Source organism: Trichosurus vulpecula, chromosome 3 (assembly GCF_011100635.1).
Source record: "Trichosurus vulpecula isolate mTriVul1 chromosome 3, mTriVul1.pri, whole genome shotgun sequence".
NCBI lineage: Eukaryota > Metazoa > Chordata > Mammalia > Diprotodontia > Phalangeridae > Trichosurus > Trichosurus vulpecula.
This window is the reverse complement of record NC_050575.1, coordinates 257532244-257548668: the sequence shown is the minus strand read 5'-3', so window position 1 is coordinate 257548668 and position 16425 is coordinate 257532244. Positions and strand designations below refer to the sequence as shown.

The following is a 16425-nucleotide window of genomic DNA, read 5'->3' as shown; positions in this document are numbered from 1 at the left end:
AAGGAAAGTCAACAAGTATCAGGTGGTATACTTAAGGATGAAAAGGCAAACATTCATATCTAAGATAGGGAAAGATTTGTTAGCTTACGTCTCTAAGAAAAAGCCTAAAGATCACTCCTGATGCTTCACTTTGGATGAGCAACTATTAGGATTGTGAAGAAAGTCACTGTTTACTAATTTACTTGAATTTTTTAAGACCATGAACAATCATTTAGATTAGTGGAATTTCATGAATTAGATGCTGTAAAAGTCATTGGAAATACAGCATAGCTTAGTTGGTAAAGGGCCAACCTTGGAGTCAGAAGAAATTGGGTTCAAGCTCTCCTCTTGTCTCTGAAACATATTAGACAATTCACCTCACCTTTCAGAGCTCTACACAACTAGAGTGTAAATTGCAGAGTAAGGCTGATCTTAATTGGTAAAGAGAATTTTTCCCATCCAGAGTTCTCTTTATCATGAAATTATAGGTACGATTTTTTAAACAAAGTTTTAAAAAATCATCGATAAGAATGCTATACCAAGGTTTTTTGAAATCTTAGCTTACTACATACATGAGAAATTTCCTGATGACCTGGGAAACACTCCCCATCATCATCCTTTCTTTATTCTATATTTACATATGTGTGTACAAATTACATGTCACCTCCTCCCTCAACATCTACACTCAAAATACAAGCTACTTGAAGCGGGGACGGTTTCAATCTTTGTATTCCCAGCATTTAGCACAATGCCCAACACATGGCTGGTGTTTAATAAATGCTGATTAAATAATTGATACTATGATATCTACAGGGAACGTTTTGGTATAGCCAGATAATTGTTTGAAAGATAGAAAAAGGGGAGGGATATTTTGGGGGGAAGGACCAATAGAGAAGTCTCAGAAACTTGGTTTACAGATACCTTAAGAAAGTAAATGCACAATGAAATCTCCAAGTTCATAGATATTATTAAATTATCTTGAGATCACAGACCATTGAATCACAGATTTAAAGCTGGAAAGAATCCTGGAGGCCATCTATCCCAAATCCCTCATTTTTACAGATGAAGAACTGAGGCCCAGAGAGATTATGCATTTGCTCAAGGTCACACAGGAAGTAACAGGGATTCACACTTAGGTCTTCTTCCTCCAAATTCAAATCTATCCACTCTACCATGCTTTTGGTTAAGAAAAGCAGAAATGCTGGAGCACAGAAATGGCAAAACTATTTCAATGTGGGTAAGCTTAAGGTAATACATTTAAAGATAATTCATCTAAATAATACAACAGCATGAATTACCTCTTCACCAGAGATTGGAAGAGAAGAGAGAAGGAGTTATGAGGAAGAGGGGAAGGGGAAAGAATAAGCATTTATACAGCACCTACTGTGTGCCAAGCACTACGCTAGATACTTTAGAAACATTATTTCATTTGATCTTCACAACAACCCTGTGGGGTAGGTGCTATTACTATTCCCCATTTTACCGATGATGAAAATGAGGCAAGGATGGGTTAAGTGACTTGCGCAGAATCATATAGTTAGTTAAGTGTCTGAGACTAGATATGAACTCAGATCTTTCTGACTCTAGGCCCAGCATTCTACCCACTGCAACACCTAGCTGCCTAGTTAAACACAAAGTATGGGAGTGAGAGCACTAAAAACTGAGGAGGTCAGGAAAGGTTATGTATTATATACTCAAATAACAAGCAAAAATAATCCATTATGAAAATTCTTGAATAGTTGATATTTGTAAAGAAATGTTAACAGAAAGTATTTAGATATTACTGATGTGGAATTTTTATGCATCATTCAGAAATGGCAAAGTGCATAAATCCCAATTTCTTGATCTTGGACCAAAATAGGCACATTTTATAGAATTCGAAATTCTTAAGAAAATGTTGTGATTTCCTATTTCCCTTTAAAAATCTACACGGTAAAATGTTTAGACCCAAATTAGACGTAGACTAAATCTACATTCCAGGTGTAAATAACAAAAGCAAAACCATTGTGTTGGAATGGCTTTATTCATTCACAATAAGGTTTTTATGGTATCAACTTGATTCCTTTTTGCTTTGAAGTACAAGACCATCCCTGAAACCGACATTGTCTCTCTGTGACTAGGCTACGGGTTTAGCTAACAACATAAAGGTATAAACCAAACAATTGCTCTTTCAAGGACGGATTCTTTGGCAACAATTCTGAATTACACTTAAGTGTGAAATCATGTCCTGAATGACCATTAACCGGGAGGATGTGAGTAACCAATTCTTCCTGCCAACAGCAGCCAAATACTGATGAATTAAAAAGTCTGCAGAGATATTTGAATACAATGAGACAAGTGATATTGTCTAGAGAATATACATCTGAACTTCCCACAAAGCAGAAAAAAATCTACTTTTTATAGCAATTTTATTGTTTCCTAATTGGTGGGGGTTTTATTATTTTTTTTTAATTAAAAAAAGAAGTTGGCTAAAGAAACACAAATGAGGAAATACTTTAAATGAAATGCTGAGTACATGCTGTATATTATATACTTTGCAATGAATGAAACTCTCATCCCTTTAAATTAAGTTTAATTTAAAAAAAGCATTCACTATCCCATTCAAATGTAAACTTTTCCTACATTCTAAATATAGCCATTTATACTGAACATATTTATTGAAGATATTTTCACTTTTTTCTACAGTGAAATAAAAACCATAAATATAATAGGACAAAACTCAGACATATTTTGCCATAATAATAATAATAATAATAATAATTATGAGAATTTGTATATCACTTTAAGATTTGCAAATTGCTTTATAAATATAATCTAATTTTATCCTCACAACAACCCAGTGAGGTAGATGCTATTATTATCCCCATTTTGCAGATGAGGAAACTGTGGCTAATAGAGATAATTACAGCACCTACTTTGCAAGGTTGCACATATAGGTGCTATATAAATGCTTAGTCTCCTTCCCTTCCCTTCCCTACAGAGTAACATAAAAAGTGTCTGAGACTGGATGTGAACTTAATCTTTCTGACTCCAGGTCTACCACCTATGTGCCATAACATCATGAGTAAAACAGAATTAATAAAATATTTCCTTAAACAATGCAGAGATACTATTATTATTTAATATGCTCTATTGAAAGTAAGACTACATTAAATCATTGCATTGATTCAGTAATGGAATGATTAAAAATAATATTTTGCATGGAAAACTGTGGATAAGCATATATTCTTTCAAGTGACACTTTCTCATTTCTAGGGAAAAAATTACTAAAGGGGAAGGTAGTTTTTTAAAATTTTCAAGAGAATTCGGCATTTTATTTTTGTTCATCTAGGTACTGAATCAGACAACCCGACTTGAACTTCAGCTTTTGGAGCATTCCCTTTCCACAAATAAACTGGAGAAACAGATCTTAGATCAAACCAGTGAAATAACCAAACTTCAAGACAAAAACAGGTAATGAAATAAACTATGGGTTTTTTAAACAATATTTTAGAATTCAAAGTTCAATTCAACTGGACTCACAATTTACTGAGGGCCTACTATGGCAAGGGTTTGAGCTAGGCATCGGGATATAATGATAGATCTGACAGATCCTCATCTCAGAAATCCTACAATTTAATTGGGGACATGGGTGGGAAGAGTGGAGCTCAAAGTAACTGATACATAATACATACAGGATAGGATAGGCCAGATAGGCCAGATATGATGCAGTTTAGATAGAATGCTGGGCCTGTAGACTGGGAATCCTAAGTTCGAATGTGGGCTCAGACACTTCCTAGCTGTGTGATCCTGAATAAGTTACTTAACTTTTCTTTTGCCTCATTTTCCTTATCTTAAAATGGGGATAATATTATAGCACCTACCTGTTGTGAGCATCAAATGAAATGTTTGTAAAGTGCTTAGCATAGTGTCAGGCACACAAAACTTGCTACATAAATGCTAGCTGTTATTATTATTATCATTATTTTTATACAGAAGAAAAGTTATTAAGTAAAAAGGAGGGTCCAAAAAGGAATGAGCAACAGGAGCAGAAGGAATCACTTTCACCTGGAAAAGCTAGGGAGGACTTTATTTAGGAAGTGACACAAGTTGGGTTTGGATCAACCTAATGAATGAAAATTGTGCGTATTTGTGTGTGAGTCCCTTGTAGGCATGGGGAGGGGGTGCTGCAAGTAAAGGCAAAGAGATGGGAGTGGGAAAGAATGGGGGAAAGTAATCCAACTTTTCTGAAATGTTGAATAAGTGAAAAAGACCAACTATGAGATAAGGAAGGATGAGTAGGTAGAACGAAACCAGCTTGCGAAGAGCCTTGAATATCAGAATCAGAAGTTCATACATTCAGTAAGCGTCTGAACATTTTCATCTAATTAGAGTGACAGTCTAGGAATAGTACTTGTATAACAATGGGGAAGACAAATGGAAGAAGGGATGTAGTGGAAGCAAGAAGTCCAACTGGGAGATTATTAGAACAACTGAAGTAAAAGATTACTGACTTGAACTATGGTTGTTATAACCAGAGCAGAAAAGAAAGGACAACCATGAGAACTGGTAAGGAAGGTATAATCAAAAGAACTTCAAAAGTTATTCACTTCAATTAAAATAAAAACAAATTCAGCATTTATTAGGGGAAGAGAAGGAGGAAGAATATATATATATATACACACATATATATATATATGTATGTACATACATACACACATATGTGTATAGTCTATCATGTGCTGGGCACTGTACTGTATTTTTTACAAATATTTTCACATTTAATCCTAACAACAACCCCGTGAGGTAGGTGCCATAATTATCCTCAGTATACAGTTGAGGAAAGTGAGCCAAAGAGAGATGAAGTGACTAGCTCAGGGTCAAACAGCTGGTAAGTGTCTGAGGTCATATCTGAACCTGGGTCTTCCTGATTCCAGGGCCAGCACTCTATCCAAGCATCAGTAGCTGCCTTAGAGCACAAGTGATGAATCCACCATATAAACAAGTAAGCAAATACAAAGAAAATGCAAAGAAATTTCAAAAGGGAGAGAGCAGCAAGAACTAGATCAGGTGTGATATAGGTGGTGGCACCTGAGAAGTACTTTGAAGGAAGCTAGGGACTCTAAAAGGCAGAGATGAGGAGGAAGTATATTCCAGATATTGGACACCACTTGTGCAAAGGCTAGAAGTGAGAGATGGTACATTGTGGACCAGGAACAGCTAGAAAGCAAGTTCACATGGAATGCAGAATGGAAAATATGTAAATGAATCAGACATTTATTAAACACATACTTCACACCAAGCACCGTGCTAGGTACCAATGATACAAAATTGAAATTGTTCCTGCCCTTCATTGATGGGTGCAATATGACAATGCTGATCAGATCTACAACAGATTTATATTACGTAATTTCAGATGTAACCTCACTGCTACATTATAATATTTTTATTTGCCCCTAGCTGACCGTCACATCCTCCACCACCAGCATTCTAAACTTTCTCTTTTCTTCAGAAGCCTCTTATCAAACCATCGGTCCCTTTCCCCACCCCCAGCAGATGATCTCACCTAATTTTCTGAAAGAGGACATCAGTTATGGACTCCCATTTCATATCTTCCCCTATTAAAAAAATGTGGGGCAGCATGGCACAATGGGAATAGCACTGGTTCTGGCGTCAGAGAACTTTGGTTCCAATCCTGCCAGTGACTTGCCCATAGGGAGCTGTGGATAAGTCACTTACCCTTCCTGGGCTTCAGTTCCCTTATTTGCAGAATGAGGGCACTGGACTAGAAGATCAGTGCTTCTTCAACTATGGGTCGCGACTTCTAGAAAAAGCCTTCTACGTTCATTATGTCCATTTCCTCAAATCCAGCTAACTTTTCAACTCCTGGAAATCTGGTTTCCAGCCACAGCCTTGGACTGAAACAACTTTTTCCAAGGTGACTAACATCTTATAATTGATAAATGCAGTGTCTATTTCCTAGTCCTCATCCTTCCTAACCTCTCCATGGCTTTTGAAACTGTCGATCACTATCTCCTCTTGAATATTTTCTCTTCTCTGAAGTTTCTTAACGCTGTTCTCTCTTTTGGTTTTTCTCTGTTCTGAGTCATCCTTCCTTTTTTACTCTCCTCACTGTAAGGAGCCCTCAAGTCTCTGTCCCTGATGCTCTGTTCCTTCTCTCCCCTCTTACTAATTTCATCAGGTATTATAGGTTCAGTTATTATTTCTCTCTTGTTAACTCCCAGATTTACATAACTGTACCCAATCCCCCTCCTGAACTCTAGGCCTATGTTACAAACGAAGTGTCTGCTGTACGCTGTCACGTTCTCAAACTCTACATTCCAAAATGGAACTCACTGTCTTTTCCTCTAAATGTTCCATCCACCCCATCATACTTCCCTTGTTCCTGTTGTACTATCATCTTTCTACTCTTCCAGTTTTATAAACTCAGCATCATCCTTGGCTGCGCCCCCTCTGCTTTATCACCCATATACCATCAGTTGCCACATCTTGTTGATTCTGTGTTCAAAATATTTCTTGCATTTGTTTCCTTCCTTTACTTCCCATGGTAACGATTCTAGTTCTGGCCCTCAGAGCCTCTCCCTTAGACTATTGCAATAGTTTTTCAACTGACTTCCCTATTTTTAGTCTGTCTTTTCCTTAATTCCTCCTCCAAAAAGCTACCCCCCCCCCAAATCTTCCTATAGGACAGGTCAGACGTAACCATCTTCCTGCTCAAGAAACTTCAGTGACTGTTGCCTCTAGGATCCAATACAAATGTGAATTCCTCATCTTGGCATTTTAACCCTTCCCCAACTTGAGTCTAACCTACCTCCTTAGATTTATTTTACAGTACTCTCCTTCATGTACTTTACATTCCAATCAAACTGGCCTACTTGTTTCTTCGCCAAACTCAACATTCCATGCCTCACCTCCATGTTTTTGAACAGGTTGAATCATGCTTGATAGGAGGCCAGTCAGGAGGATAGAGTGTCACAGAAACCAAGAAAGAAGAATATTAAAGAGGAGAAAGTGATCAACAGTGTTGAAAGCTACAAAAAGGTCAAGGAGGAGGACTGAAAGAAACTAGATTTAGCAATTAAGAGATTATCAGGTTCAGAAGAGTAGTGGGTTTAGCAGCTAGGTTTTAAGGAGTTCAAGAATAAATGAATAGTGAGGAAATAGAGGTAGGTTTAAATAATTTTAATTTTCTCATAATTATAAATATGCATTGATGAGCTTACTCCCTATCAAAGATATCTGGTGGACAATTAGGGAAAAAAATATTTCTTTTTCCTTCCCAAATAGCCTCCAGAAGGTTAATAAGATACAATCTCAACATTCTGAACTTGAGGTTGACAAGATTTATTTGTCAAGGATCCATAAAATAAGTTTTGAATTTGAACATAACATAATTTCTATTTTTATTATGATAAAAGGTAACTTACAAATTAATCTAAAAGTCACAGTTATAGAGGATTTTCTCTTCCTTCAAAAGCAAAATTTTCAAGGCAAACCGACTTCACAAGAAAAACACATTTTATTTGTAATATACTTTAAAGTAAAAAAAAAAGAGAGAGAGAGAATTGGATTCAAGGTCTGACACAATGTTCATTTTTATATTCTTTGATTCTGCATCCTGAATGTTTCATCACTTGCCTTTGTACAAATTGGATTTTATCCTGGGATTAAGATAAATGTTCCGTTTTCAAATGTCACAGTTTAGAATGACAGACTGAAAGCAAAAGGGATCTTTGTTGCTTTTCTTGCCCCTACAGTTACTAGAGAATGCTTAATTGCCGAAAAATGTAGGAATTTTAAAAAAACATAGAAAGCAGAACTTACAATTAAAGGTCAAAGTATCTAATATTCCTATTACATCCTATTTCTGAAGAATTTCTGTCAACCACACTTACCAAGCCTTTGTGTGTATTCCGGCGAAACAATTAACATTCTTCAAAGTTCAGTAGACACATGAACAATACTCACTTGGAAACTTGCAGTCTATTTTAACTAACAGGAAACACTTCCAGTTTAAAATTAAGTTTACTTTTAATTAATAGTCTTTGTTAAAGCAAGTAAACAAGCCAAATTATTCTGAAACCAACCAAGCAATGTCTTGAGGTCCACTTGAATAATGCCATTTGGGAAAGGCACAGAGATATGCTATCATGTAATTGTTGGCTGTATTTTGGGAAAATAAGATATCCATCCCTTAAACAATAAAAAGTACACAGATCTTCTAAAATTATACTGTAGCTTTAGCTATATTTTTAAAATGTAACAATTCTTTAAGCAAGAAGGTAAGTCACAAAATTACAAGTTGAAGGATTAAATGTGAGTTTCTGCATTCTCTGGAAAAGAAGGGAGTCAAATTAAGATAAATAAGGCAGGACAAAACTATATAAGGAGGAGGCTTAAAATCTTGCCTACTTTTAAAGACAGATCAAATTCCTCCTCTTCTGTGAAAGCTTCCCTGACTATCTTAAACAGGTGCCCCCCGCCCATCCCAACACATAGAAACTGACACAGACACAGACACAGACACACAGACACGCATACAGAACTCTCTTTCCTCAGAACTCTAAACTTAGCAATTACTGTATACTGAGGTTAATGATATTTTCTTTATCATGTCTAGCTCACCAATTACATTTGAAGCCATTTGAAAGCAGGGGTGTGTCTTACAATTCTTGGCATCTCTCCACAGTGTCTTGTACATGTGAGATATTCAATAAATATCTGTTGATTAATTCAATATATATTATTAGAATTAAATTAATCTTTATGTGTTTATGTGTGTACGTTTGTATAGTACTTTGCTTTGGTGATGGCTAGAAAACATTAACACTGGCTTTCTCTTACAAGTTTCCTAGAAAAAAAAGTCCTTGACATGGAAGACAAGCATACAGTTCAGCTACAATCAATAAAAGACGAAAAAGATCAGCTTCAAGTGTTAGTATCCAGACAAAATTCCATAATTGAGGAACTGGAAAAACAGTTAGTGACAGCCACGGCAAATAACTCAGTTCTTCAAAAGCAGCAACACGATCTGATGGAGACTGTTCACAGCCTGCTAACTATGATAACAGCACCAAACTGTAAGTGTCTTTACTAAAAGTTCTGCCATCTCGCTAATCATTAATCTCTGATGCTCTCAACATGTTGAAACATGGCAGCTTATCTTTCCAACAAAACATCTTTCTCTATAGGTCATAAAATCTCTTTGGGATTCAATACTGGACTACAGAGAACACACAAAAGACATGTATACATATATCTTAACATATATATGTACATATTCCTGACATAAATATATTCTGGGGTCTTACTATAAAACATTGCCCTTAGGGTAGTCCTACAGATTATACTCCTTTTAGCTAGTGCCCTGTTATAATTATGTAACTAAATCTCCATAAAGGAAATTCTCGATGGATTTCTCTTCCATGTTTAATGGGATTTTGTAATACTTAATATTCCTCAGAGTTAATTATGAGGTAGCATCAATACAGCTACCTGATGATGAGTGACAGTTGTCAGAAATATTTTTTGGGGTTCACATGAATATGTTTTAAATATGTAACTTTTATTGAAAGATTAAAAAGTAGCAATATGTTTTTTCTGCTACTGAAGCAATTGTTTTTCATTTCAAGCAGGAATATAAATATAATAAGAAGAGGTGGTTGACATATGACTGGGACTTAGAGTATCTAACTGCTGGAGGAAATAATTTACCTTACCATATACCTCTTAACTTCTGTCACTTAATTTTTTTTTCACAGCCAAGAATTCCTTTGTGGCTAAAGAAGAGCAAATCATTTTTAGAGACTGTGCTGAGGCTTTCAGAGCAGGCCTTACCACTAATGGCATCTACACATTAACTTTTCCTAATTCTACTGATGAGGTGAAGGTAAGCTGCTTCTCTTCTCATCCCCATTTTAACTTCCCTAGTTTAAATAGCCATTTTAGAATATGATAACCTAACATAACCTACAACTTTCTCTGACTTCAAATCCTACTTGACTGCCATGTTGTACAAATCTCACTTCATCAGTTTTAGTAATTAAGAGCCATTGTGTGCTAGATCGATCACGTCAAATAATGATGTTTTAAAAATAAGATTTGTTGATTACTTTTATTTCTACATCCCATTCATTTCTTCAAATAATCCTACCAGGCACATACTTTTGACAAAACACTGGGCTAGATACTATGGTCTTACAAAGACTGAACAATACACAATTCACGCCCTCATAACCTCACAATCTAGCAGAAAGACATCACCATACCATACAAATAACCATAATACAAAAGGATATGAAGTACATAAGAGAGGTACAAAAGCTGTCCTGGGAGGGAAAGGATCATGACTGGGAGAATCAGGAAAGACTTCATGGAGGATGTGGCATTTGAGTTTGGCATTAAAGGATAAAGAGTACCTCAACATGTGAAGACGGGTGGTGGTGGAGGATGGCAAGGGCATACACATTATTTATCAGGGAACAAAGTGCCAAATCTTTGAAGTAGAAATGTTCAGTGTGATTATTATCTTATTGCTTGATCTTTTTTGACAACTTTTAAAAGTTGAATTCCTTTACTTGTTCCAGCCTTTCAATTTTGCCTTTTTCCTGTATCTTCCAGACTTTAATAGGTCTCTCTTATTTAGAAACTACAGCATCAATCTCTCCATCAAAAAGCATTTATTAAATGCTCACTGTGTGCCAGGTATTGTGTTAAACAAGAGGAATACAAAGAAGGGTAAATAATAATTCTAGTCCTCAAGGAGCTCACATTTTAACAGTAGAGGATTAGGATTGCGATCATAGCTAGAAGGAACTCTAATATGAGGAAACCCATAGGAATATATTCACTTTAGTTCTGTTATCTAACTTGCCCTTGAATCTAAGAACTTAAAAGTGGGATGGAACATACATTTTCATTTTCATTCTGAATTGAATTTTAGGGTGCATGGATCAGAACATGTTTTTAAAGTTAATTTATGCCAGTGTGGGCAACTTAAAAAAGATTTACTTGAAAATTATGTTATCTTGGCTTGTGCACTATTTATTTTAAAAAAACCATGATGAAGGTTTCCTTTTTTTTTTTTCAACTAAGATTTCAACCTCCAACCCCCTTCTATTAAGGTTTGCTATTTTAAGTAGTATTTTCAAGAGATACCAACTGAAGTTCTGACAACAAAGTTCAAAGCCTGGAGAAATACTGTAGAGAGCCTCCACAATTTCTACTAGGATAGAGTACACTGTGCAAAGGATATAGTGCACAATTAGTTACCTTTGCTTTACATGGGGCCATATTTGAAAATAGTGAATACACACTTAGATACCGAATATTTATGTAACACTTCAATTTTTATGTAACCATATTTTGCCTTATCAGACACATAGAAACTAAATTAAAAGAGTCCCATGGAATGGGCTTTTGTTCCTTGTGTTGTTCAAGAACTCAAGGGCAGTCAATGGCAAGCTTTGCAGAAGCATTCTTCCCCAAACCCAGGAGAGTCACCAATCACTTGTCTTTCTTGATGATGACTCTTGTTAAAGAACAAATATTAGACCAGACAAGAAAATAAATTGGTCACTTTGGAAGATGTGCTAACTCAGACTCCATCTGAAAAGTTAAGAGAGAAAAAAAGTCCTTTCATTATTAAAGAAAAAAATCTATTGGCAATAATCTTGTGCTACGCTCAGGTACTACTATCTTATTTAGGTATAATACAATTGGGCTTTGATAGTACTCGGACGGCAAGAGATGGCTGTAGTTAATGTTTGTAAAATTCTTTGGGTAGTAAATGTGTATGTATGTAGTTGCAGTGGGAGCCTGAATAGGTGGGAGTGAGAGTTTTTTAAAGTACAAGTTGTTGGGATAGGAATATGGGACAGTATTAACAGAAAGTTATGTGGGTGGAGAGTAAATTTAAGTCATATATATGGCAGAGTGGAAAGAACACTGGATTTAGAGTCAAAAGACCTAAGTTCAAAGTCTAGCTATGATATTTAGTGCATATGTGACTTTGGGCAAGTCATTTAACCTTTATGCCCAAGCCGTAGAATAACCATAAATCCAAATGTCAGGCTATGTATTTCATTCAGTCTCTGAATGATAGCTTGTAATGAAGTACAAATATTTCTAAGAGGATAAATTTATTATAGCGGTAAAATTTTTTTCATTTGTCAAAATAAGGGAATTAGACTAGATCGCTACAACTCCTTCTAGTTCTAAATCTTCTGATTTTAAGGAACATTTTGACTTTAGTTTGCAATATTCATACAAGTTTCTGCACAAAGGGGAATCCTACAGTAATGTACATCCGAGGCAACGCTGCTCCTTTCTGCTGATCGTGGGTACAGCAGTTCCCCTCTTTGTCCCCAGTTACTAGAATCATTACATTGAATTCATGTCTGTTTTTGTTTCTCAATTAATTGTTTACAGCTGATGCATAAAATTTAACACAAGCATTAATTGCTAAAAGAAAATCCAAGATTTACTTTTACTACTAGCAGGGATACCAGATCCTTGAACCATGCAATAGAATGTTAATTAAATGCATTAAGTGCCCTCAGATTTGTTGTAATCCAAGAAGCTAATGCCTTTATTGGCACTATGTGAGGCCTCCTGCATTTCTGATCCAGATAGAATCTACCAAAATGTTTCCACTTAATGCATCTATTCCTTCTGGCTATGCAAACTATTTTATTTGAAATTTTTTTCCTGTGAAACTTACATAACCCAGTTAACTGTAACTCTCATAATTTACTTTTTGTAAATCCCTCTTTAAAAAATCTGACCAGGCCACAATAGTCACAAAACATAATTTCCACAGCTCTATTATTAATGGAGTTAAAAACAATAGCTATGGTTCCAGATTACTTATGTACTGACATTAGAATGCCATTCAATGTGAGGAAAGCAAACCTAAAACCTCACATGAAGAGTGAGAACAATAGGCGGGTCCCCTTTTATTCTGCCTTTTATAGCTTTGTAGCACTTACCTATTACAGAAATACTGCAATGTTATAAAAAATTACTCTGGATGCAAAGTTCTGACAGTCATAAGGTACTGGAGAACTCAATGCAACGATGATGGTCTATCAGAACAAGGATTGTCATAAGTCAAAAAGCAGGCCAATTAGATGAATTTCTGTTTAAAGATGGGCAGAGAGATATTTTTCCTCAATATAAACTATCAAATTTATAGTTCTGTCATTTCAACAGATTCAACAGTAAGCATAATAGCTTTCTATAGCACTTGAAGATATACAAAGCATTTCACATATATTATCTCATTTGAAATACTTGCTATGTGCGATGTCCTAAGTAACAGGCTAGGTGAGAAGCAGCATAGTGTAAGGAAAAGAACAGTCACTGAGGCTCTAGACCCAGATCTATCACATATTGGTACACTTGAATCACTTCTCCTTTCTGAGACTTTTTCCTCATTTGCAAAATGAGGATTGGCCTGGATAGGCAGTGCTAGTTAGGGAGAGAATTTCTTAATTGTTTATTATGTGTCAGGGACATGTGAAGTGCAGGGCATATAAATACAAACAAACAACAACAGTCCCTGCCATCAGGGAGTTTACAATCTAATGGAGAGAGATAACACATAGGAGCGGAGTTGGAAAGTAGAGAACAAAACATGGCAGCATGGTGTGGAGATGGCTGAGGCCTGATTCTGGAAAGAAGGTGAAAACTTGCCAATCAAAGACCAAAGATTCAGGTAGAGCCCACAGTTGTGGTGAGTGGAAATGAGGGTGACAGCTGAAGTGAATGATTCTTAGGGTCACTTACAACTTCTCTCTTCACAACTTCCTTGTCATTGTCAAGGGCACCACCATCCTCTTGGTCAGCTAGAATGACATCTTGTTATCAGCTTCAATTCCTCATTCTTGCTTAACCCATGTATGCAACCCTTTGCTAAGTCTTATCATTTCTACCTTTACAGCACTTATTCTATAGGCCCCTTTCTCTCTTTTCATATAGATAGCACTTTGGTTCAGGCCTTCATCTTCTCTCACCTGGACTACTGTATACAGCCTCTCGATTGGTCTCACTGCCTCAACTCTCTACTTACTCTAATCTCTTTATTCACTCAGCTACCTGAAGCATAAATCATAACATAAGATCTCCTGCTCAATAAACTTCAAAGCTTCTCTGTTACCTTGAGAATCAAATAACTCCTCTGTTTGGCTTTTACAGTTCTTTATAACCTGGCCCCTTCTGGCCCTTTATTCTGCTCCATATACTCTATGATCCAGCCACATGGTCAGTTAGTCAAACATTTATTAAGCATATTATGTATGCCAGGCATTGTACTTAGCTCTGTGGATGTACAGAAAGGCAAAAGACAATCCATGCTTTCAGGAGCTCACAGAAATATACCAGATAAACTGAAGGCAATCAAGAGGGAAAGCACTAGAATTAGGGGGCATCAGGAAAGGTTTTTTTTTTTTTTTTTTGTAGAAGATGGGATTTTGGCCAGGACTTGAAGAAAGCTAACGAAGGCAGGAGGCAGAGATGAGGAAGGAAAGTATTCCAGAAATGCAGAAGAGCCAATAAAAATACCGGGAATTTGAAGATTGAGTGTCTTGGTGAGGAACAGAAAGGAAGCCAAAGTTGCTGGATCAGGGTACACGGGAAGGGGCCAAGATGTGAAGGGCTTTGAATATTAAATAGAGGACTTCATATTTGATCCTGTAGGTGGTTGATAGGGAGTCACTGGAGTTTTTTGAGTGGGGGTGATGTTGATGGTGATGTGATCAGAGCTGCACATTAGGAAGACTAATTTGACAGATGAATGGAGAATAGACTGGAATGGGAAGAGACCTGAGACGGGAGACCAAAAAGAAGGCTATAGCAATAGTCCAGGCATGAGGTGCTGAGCGCCAACGTCAGGGTGGTAGCAGTATCAGAAGAGAGAAGCGAATGTATGCAAAAGATAGAAAAAAGATCAAACTGACAGGATTTGTTAACAGATTGGATATGGAGGGTGATCTATTGGTTATTCTTCATGGGAGACTCTTCACCTCCCATCTCTGGGTCTTTTCACTATCTATCACTCCTGCCCAGAATGCTTTCCCATTTCATTTTTGCCTCTTAGTTTCCTTTAAAACTTAATTCGAATCACACTTCCTGGTCCTAACAACTGCCCTTGCCTTCCCAGCTGAGATTACCTCCTATCTATTCTGTTTGCAGCTAGGTAGCACAGTGGATAGAGTGTCAGGCCTGGAGTTAGGAAGACTCATCTTCCTGAGTTCAAATCTGGCATCAGACACTAGTTGTATGACTCTAGTCAAGTCACTTAACCCTGCTTGCCTCAGTTTCCTCATCTGTAAAATAAGCTAGAGAAGGAAAGGGCAAATCACTCCAGTAACTTTGCCAAGAAAACCACAAATGGGGTCACTAAGAGTTAGATATGACTGAAATGACTGATCAACTCTGTTTGCACTTTGTATATACTTAATTACAGTTTTTTTTATTTATGTTGTCTCCCTCCACTACAAATGTGAATTTCTTGAGGGCAGAGACTTTTTAGCATTCTATGTATCTCTAGGGTTTAGTTTAGCACAGCACTTAGCATATAGTAGGTGCTTAATAAATGCTGGCTGACTGACTTTAAGGCAATCATAAGAAAAATATTGTACTTGATTCCAAAGAGCTAATTATTATCTTGTGGGTTAAGGGATATGTGCAAATAACTATTATGAAGGCTATCTGTTAATCAGAGGTAAATTAGTGATATAACTTTGAACTTGAATAACTTAGAAATGAGGAGGAGCTCTTCTTTAACTTTATTCTTTACACTAAAATGATTTTCAATGAATGACAGAACATGTAAAATTCCAACTTACAGCCATTACAAATATAAACCATAAAAAGAGTACTTACAAATGTTTCTGAATCCTAACTTTAATGTGCACTCCTTTGTATGCTGTTGGGAAATTATCTTACATTCTGGAAATCTTTTCTGTTTCATGATAATGACCTTATTGAAAACTATTTGGTTAATCTTATTTTCAGAACTTTATAATTTCATAATAAAATTTCAACAGAGTTGAAATTGAGCATGAATGTTTATCCCATAAAAGAATTTCTTTTGTGTTAAGAAAAAATCTGAAACGCACTGAAATATTTTAAAAGTAGGAATAAGAGAGTAAGAGTACATCATGGAATAAATTAAGACAAGAAGAAAAGAGCACTGTTAGTGCCTCACTGGGAACAAAGCACCCAGAATCCTGAATCCAGGGTCTGTGGGGTAGAGGTTACAGAGGGATATACCAGTGGATTTAAGAAACCTCTTAGTCCTATTCATTCCTCTGAACTAGAGACAATGACTTACATTCCACAATGTTGAATTCTGAAGGACTCCAGAGTTCGAGGTTTCACAGCAAGACAATAAATTCCTGCCACAGAACTTTGGTCTAAAGGGGAGGCAAATCCTTTTTCATA

General features: G+C 36.3%; 2 protein-coding genes across 2 annotated transcripts in view; one reads left to right on the top strand and one right to left on the bottom strand.

The window, feature by feature from the left end:
• MCPH1 (microcephalin 1) overlaps window positions 1–16425 on the bottom strand; it is a 341986-nt gene that overhangs the window by 152380 nt on the left and 173181 nt on the right. The gene's annotated exons all lie outside the window — the stretch shown is intronic.
• ANGPT2 (angiopoietin 2) overlaps window positions 1–16425 on the top strand; it is a 74515-nt gene that overhangs the window by 48528 nt on the left and 9562 nt on the right. Inside the window, exons 3-5 of the mRNA XM_036748365.1 lie at window positions 3311–3432; window positions 8827–9059; window positions 9741–9868. Coding sequence (XP_036604260.1) covers window positions 3311–3432; window positions 8827–9059; window positions 9741–9868 — 483 coding nt within the window. The remainder of the gene's footprint in view (window positions 1–3310; window positions 3433–8826; window positions 9060–9740; window positions 9869–16425) is intronic.